Source organism: Silurus aristotelis (assembly GCF_946808225.1).
Source record: "Silurus aristotelis genome assembly, chromosome: 10".
Classification (NCBI taxonomy): Eukaryota; Metazoa; Chordata; class Actinopteri; order Siluriformes; family Siluridae; genus Silurus; species Silurus aristotelis.
The window spans coordinates 1691608-1698709 of record NC_139583.1 but is presented as its reverse complement, the minus strand read 5'-3'; the positions used below and the strand labels follow the sequence as shown (position 1 = coordinate 1698709).

General features: G+C 43.5%; 1 protein-coding gene across 6 annotated transcripts in view; it reads left to right on the top strand.

The window, feature by feature from the left end:
• Positions 1-7102, top strand: part of myo5aa (myosin VAa) — a 52450-nt gene that overhangs the window by 7610 nt on the left and 37738 nt on the right. For all 6 annotated transcript variants that reach the window (XM_083552190.1, XM_083552189.1, XM_083552188.1 and 3 more), the window contains exons 2-6: positions 4472-4582; positions 5135-5306; positions 5389-5533; positions 5814-5970; positions 6903-7046. In XM_083552190.1, the coding sequence (XP_083408316.1) occupies positions 4472-4582; positions 5135-5306; positions 5389-5533; positions 5814-5970; positions 6903-7046 (729 nt within the window). The remainder of the gene's footprint in view (positions 1-4471; positions 4583-5134; positions 5307-5388; positions 5534-5813; positions 5971-6902; positions 7047-7102) is intronic.

Below are 7102 nucleotides of genomic sequence, written 5' to 3'. Positions count from 1 at the left end.
ACAAAAGATTGTAGCAACTGGAGTTTACAAGCTACAACCAACGCATTAACCACAAATACAATGTTCCAAGTGTTATTCTTCCTGCTAATGTCTTGTTAAAAGTAAAAAGTAGGTAAATGGGATTTCCAAGTAGGAACTAAAGCAAGTTCCTACTTTCCTTTTCTTTAATTTTATGTTTCTTTAGTTTCAAGGGGAGTATATCTGTTTATTTAAACCTAAAGATGGTTATAGGAGGGGGGGGGGGGGGGGTTTGTAGTATTATCAGTAGCAGGTCATGCACGTTTCACCTCCAGGCCTTCAGTGGTGTTCTACTGGAACCAATCCATCTCTTAATCCCATCATTACGACTCCACGTCTACAGAAATCATCAGTATTATAGAGAAGTGCAGTAGATCAGAGCTGCATCACACACAGGATCTCATACAGTCAGAATGAACGTCATCACTAAAGCAAGAAACACAATGAACACAATTCAACACGTCTCCTTTCACTGGAGCCACAACTGCACCTCCACATACATCATCTCCAGCAGAAGCATCGATATTTACCTCATCACACACACACACACACACACACACACACACACACACACCTCCACATACATCATCTCCAGCAGAAGCGTCGATATTCACCTCATCACATCACACACACACACACACACACACACACCTCCACATACATCATCTCCAGCAGAAGCGTCGATATTCACCTCATCACATCACACACACACACACACACACACACACACACACACACACACACACACACACACCTCCACATACATCATCTCCAGCAGAAGCGTCGATATTCACCTTATCACACACACACACACACACACACACACACACACAAACACCTCCACATACATCATCTCCAGCAGAAGCGTCGATATTCACCTCATCACATCACACACACACACACACACACACACACACACACACACACACACACACACACACACCTCCACATACATCATCTCCAGCAGAAGCGTCGATATTCACCTCATCACATCACACACACACACACACACACACACACACACACACACACACACACACACACACACACACACACACCTCCACATACATCATCTCCAGCAGAAGCGTCGATATTCACCTCATCACACACACACACACACACACACACACACACACACACACACACACACACACACAAACACCTCCACATACATCATCTCCAGCAGAAGCGTCGATATTTACCTCATCACACACACACACACACACACACACACACACACACCTCCACATACATCATCTCCAGCAGAAGCGTCGATATTCACCTCATCACACACACACACACACACACACACACACACACAAACACCTCCACATACATCATCTCCAGCAGAAGCGTCGATATTCACCTCATCACATCACACACACACACACACACACACACACACACACACACACACACACACACACCTCCACATACATCATCTCCAGCAGAAGCGTCGATATTCACCTCATCACACACACACACACACACACACACACACACACACAAACACCTCCACATACATCATCTCCAGCAGAAGCGTCGATATTCACCTCATCACATCACACACACACACACACACACACACACACACACACACACACACACACACACCTCCACATACATCATCTCCAGCAGAAGCGTCGATATTTACCTCATCACACACACACACACACACACACACACACACACACACCTCCACATACATCATCTCCAGCAGAAGCGTTGATATTCACCTCATCACATCACACACACACACACACACACACACACACACACACACCTCCACATACATCATCTCCAGCAGAAGCGTCGATATTCACCTCATCACACACACACACACACACACACACACACCTCCACATACATCATCTCCAGCAGAAGCATCAATATTCACTTCATCACATCACCCCGGGGTTTCTACAGGACAGATGCTAAAATATAAATGCTTCATGACAAATTTGAACTGTTCTGAACTGTTTGGTCGACTTTTCTTGAAAAGTCTATCTGGTAAACTTCCTTGTAATTGAATCTGTAACCAGATCAGTTTCTTCTCCTCTGTGATTGATTGTGGGATAAATCCACACAAATATATTTGAGTTTGTGCAGGTTGCTACAGATGCGATTTGCGAGCTCTGACTAATGTGCTCTCTGACCGTCCAATCAAAGGACGTGAAAATGCTGAAGTGATCGTGTGTCTTCTAGAGGGCCTCGGTGTCGCCAACTTGAAATCTAATTGGTTAAAGCAACAGCTTCAAGCGACATGGATTTATAGCTTCAAAGAGCTGCTGTTTATTTCTGAAGGCTTAATGAAAATAGTCAGTGTGATGATGGAATCTGATTGGATGAAACTCCAACATAAAATTGCACTTGGTGGAGCTGCTCCTTTCAGCACACCTGTGAGAAAAGCTATGAAATAAAGAGAATTGATTATTGGGAATATTAAATACACCCTGACGAGCCTCCAATGCATATTAATAATCAAATATTATAAAAGATTTGATCAGATTAGCATCACCATCCTAATTACTGTCTGTCATTCAGACTAAAATTAAATGTTAGTAGTGAATAAGAATCTGTACAGTGATTTCCTCTCTCTGCAGTGTGTGTGTGTGTGTGTGTGTGTGTGTGTGTGTGTGTGTGTGTGTGTGTGTGTGTGTGTGTGTGAGAGAGCATGGTTTAATGCCAGTGAGTTCATACCAGATCGTGCTTGAGAAATCGCTACGTTTTTAGACCCGCACTGTTGCCATGGTGATGCCGGGGTTGCGTCTGTGGCGTGGTTGTTTTTATGAGTCATCGCTTCTCAGATTCGCTTCTCTCCAGTCTGGACACAATCTTCAGACCTGCTTTAACACAGAGAGACTGAGCGGGAAGAAAAGATGAACAGACATAGAGAGATTTAATATTACAGGACGTGTCGTAATATAAGTTTGAATATAAGTAAAGTTATACCTTAAGCTGTAATGTTGAGCTGTAAAGTTTTACTTTCAAGTAACTAATTTAGCTGTAAAGTTAAATCTTTAGCCATAATGTTAAAAGTTACAAGTTTGGATGAAATGCACAGTTAAATCTTTAGATGTAAATGTACACATTTTGCTGTAAAGTTGAAACCTTGAATGTAATGCAGTTACATTACTTTAGCTGTAATGTTACAAGTATGTGAAAAGTTACACCTTCAGCTATAATGTTACATGTTTCGCTTAATGTTTAATGTTACACAGTTATGCACAATGCACAGTTACTTCTTTAGCTGTAAAGTAACAAGTTTGGGTATAATGTAAAGTCACTCCTTTAGCTGTAAAGTCACTCCTTTAGCTGTAAAGTTACTCCTTTAGCTGTAAAGTTACAAGTTTGGGTGTAATGTAAAGTTGCATGTTTGACTGTAGTGTATCACAATGTTTTCACTCTGTACACTTCCCTTTTTTTTTCCTAATGAGTTTTGTAGCTTTGTGGTAAGATTTTTGCTCTGACTTCCAAAAGCTGACAGAGAAATTTAGATATTTACATGTACAAATCTGATTCAGCCTCTGCACGTCTTTCAGTCACGTGTGAGACCCGTGTGGAGGACCGTAAAACGATATGAATCACTAGTTAGAGACACGTTCACACCTTGTCTCAGCCTTTATTTCCAGGAGAGATGAAGGTCTGAGTTGAGGACTGCACAAGTAAAGAATCAAGTCTTTACACGCCACTACGGCTTTGAGTCAAATACCAACACCCCCCCCCCCCCCACACACACACACACACACACACACACACACACACACATATACCCTCTCTCTATCTCTTTATCCCTCCCTAAATAATTTCCTATCAATCATTCCTGTGAGTAACATTCGTTCAGATGGTGAAATATTTTACTTGTAATACGCTACGGCCAAAAGTATTGGGACACTCGCCTTTTTTCAACCATATGTGCTTTTTTCCACAACGCTGAGTGTGCATAATTGTACTGGATGAACTTAAACTAGGAGACTCAAACCTGTGACGCTATTTATTTCAACTTTGTGTGATTTTCTTCGCTCTTGAGTGCGTTTCACATGGTCTTCAGTCCAGTCAGCTGACCTCCTGCTGTGTGTGTGTGTGTGTGTGTGTGTGTGTGTGTGTGTGTGTGTGTGTGTGTGTGTGTGTGTGTGTGTGTGTGTGTGTGTGTGAGGCTTTGTAAATCTCCTTACATCTTTGTAGCTGCTAATAGAGGATTTAGCAGTATTATATTTAATAACTGTGTTGTGATACGCATAAAGTAAGCAGGTATGAGGATTGTTAGCGGCTAATCTGGCTAATTACATTATGCTAGCACTTCCTTCTGTTCTTCAGACTGATTCAAGTGTGGGATCTCACTATAAAGGAACTGAAGAGCTTTTGTTTACAATCATGCTTATCGAAAGATCTTTGTGTATACATGCTAAACTGTGTGTGTGTGTGTGTGTGTGTGTGTGTGTGTGTGTTGCAGTATGCTCGGGTGTGGATCCCCGACCTTGAGGATGTGTGGAGGTCAGCAGAGCTCACCAAAGACTACAAACAGGGGGACGCAATGCTGCATCTGCAGCTGGAAGATGGCAAGGTGAGAGAGAGAGAGTGAGAGTGAGAGTGAGAGTGAGAGTGAGAGTGAGAGTGAGAGTGAGAGTGTGTGTGTGTGTGTGTGTGTGTGTGTGTGTGTGTGTCCCAGACATAGTTGGTCAATCAGAACATCTAGTCTCTAGAATTAGTTTTTTTTTGTTTGTACATTTTTGTTGTTGCTCATCATCCTGTAGGCCTTAGGTTATATTTGATTAGCTGTTCCTTACTTTAATAGGCTCTTCCCTTTCTGTTAAAGGCTCTTCCATGTCTCCTTTAGGCTTTTCACTCAATTTTAGGTTGTTCTTCAGTACTTAGGCTGTTCCTTTTCGCATACAGACGGTTTTTCCCCCTCGTGTGAACATTTCCCTTTCTTATAGGCTGTTCTTTCTTTTATTTGAGTTTTCTACTAACTTTAATACTGTTCCATAACTCTTTATCCTCCAATGCAGATGTAGTTTGCTGTTTGCTGAAACATTGTGGTAGAAAAGAGGAAATGATTTGATGCATCTTCACTGAGATTGAGGTTTAAGATTCTCTTGGTGTGTTTGTGTGTGAGGATCTGGAGTATAAGTTGGACCCGAAGACGAAAGCTCTGCCTCACCTGCGCAACCCCGACATCCTGGTGGGAGAAAACGACCTGACGGCTCTGAGTTACCTTCACGAACCGGCCGTGCTGCACAACCTGAAAGTGCGCTTCATCGACTCCAAACTCATCTACACTTACTGCGGTAATCACGAGTCTTCTGGGATCGTATTCTGTCTCAGGTCTGGATTTATGGTCATGTCCCCGTTTTTCTCTCCATTACACAGGTATTGTGCTGGTGGCCATTAATCCGTATGAAACACTGCCCATTTATGGCACAGACATCATTAACGCTTACAGCGGACAGAACATGGGGGACATGGACCCTCACATATTCGCTGTGGCTGAGGAGGCGTACAAACAGATGGCCAGGTGTGTGTGTGTGTGTGTGTGTGTGTATGTGGAGGAGTTATAGTTGGGGTGTAGTCCGTGTGTGTGTTTGTGTGTTTGTGTGTGTGAGTGATAGAGAGTACGGTTTCTAGGTCATCTTACTGCCTACTGCAGCACACACACACACACACATCTTTTTAGTAGTTTGTGTATATACAAACACACTCTATACACTTTCATTACTGTTATATATAAATAGTCAGAAATAGACAAATAGACCATCTGTCCATCATCCTGTCGTTCTTTTGGTTCCTCATCTCAGAGACGAGAGGAACCAGTCCATCATTGTCAGTGGAGAGTCCGGCGCTGGAAAGACGGTTTCAGCCAAGTACGCAATGCGATACTTTGCTACGGTTAGCGGTTCAGCCAGCGAGGCTAACGTCGAGGACAAAGTGCTGGCCTCCAACCCCATCATGGAGGTAAGGACCTGTTTCTACATTCACAATCCAGAGGAGCTCCAAGAGCACATCCTCTTTAGGTTACCACACAGGGTCAGGAAATAGGAGTGCCATCACTAGTCTAAAAACCCAGTTGAAGAACCCAAAAAGTGCTGGGTGAAGCACCTGCTGAAGATCCGACAGCCAGGGTGATTAATTGATCTTTGATGAAGGTCTTTCTTGTACCCTGATGGAGAAATTATAAGCTTGGAGCTTAATGCAGTTTTGTGTGATATACGTGCTTTGATATAGGAAAACAGGGAAGTTGGTGTAGCGATGAAGTGGTGAAGGAGAACATTTGGAGGTTCTCCTGGTAGACAGAGTGAGCAAGTCTGTTTAGTGATGTGAGGGGGTGGGTGGGTGGATGGATGGATGGATGGATGGATGGATGGATGGATGGAAAGAAGATGGATGGATGGATGGATGGGTGGGTGGGTGGATGGATAGAAAGATGATGGATGGATGGATAGATGGATGGGTGGGTGGATGGGTGGGTGGATGGATAGAAAGAAGATGGATGGATGGATGGATAGATGGATGGATGGATGGATGGATGGATGGATGGATGGATTGGTGGATGGATGGGTGGGTGGGGATTTTCCCCAGTGAACAATAATTAAGTTCTCCAAGTTGTTTGCTAGCATTAGCATAAAAGTGTGTGCTGCTTTCAGAGTTATAGATTTAGACTTAGTTTTTTCCCCTCAATCCTCACACTGTTTTCTGGAAAAAAAAAAAAAGCCTGCAGATACACGAGACTCTGCTGCTGACTGCAGTCCCAGTGGACTCTCACGATTTCCCATGATGCATTGCTCCACAGGATTGATTTCTTGACCTTTTGCAAAGGAACGAAGGTTCTGTAATCACGCGTTATTCCGTACACATTTGCTTGAAACCCCCTCGTCTCTCATCTTCAGGCCATCGGAAACGCCAAAACCACCAGGAACGACAACAGCAGCCGCTTCGGGAAGTACATCGAGATCGGATTCGATAAACGCTACCACATCATCGGAGCTAACATGAGGACTTACCTGCTGGAGAAGTCGCGAGTCGTGTTTCAGGTGAGGCGAGGACGTTACTTTAGTCCACTTCCTGTTCAACAGACAGACAGACAGAC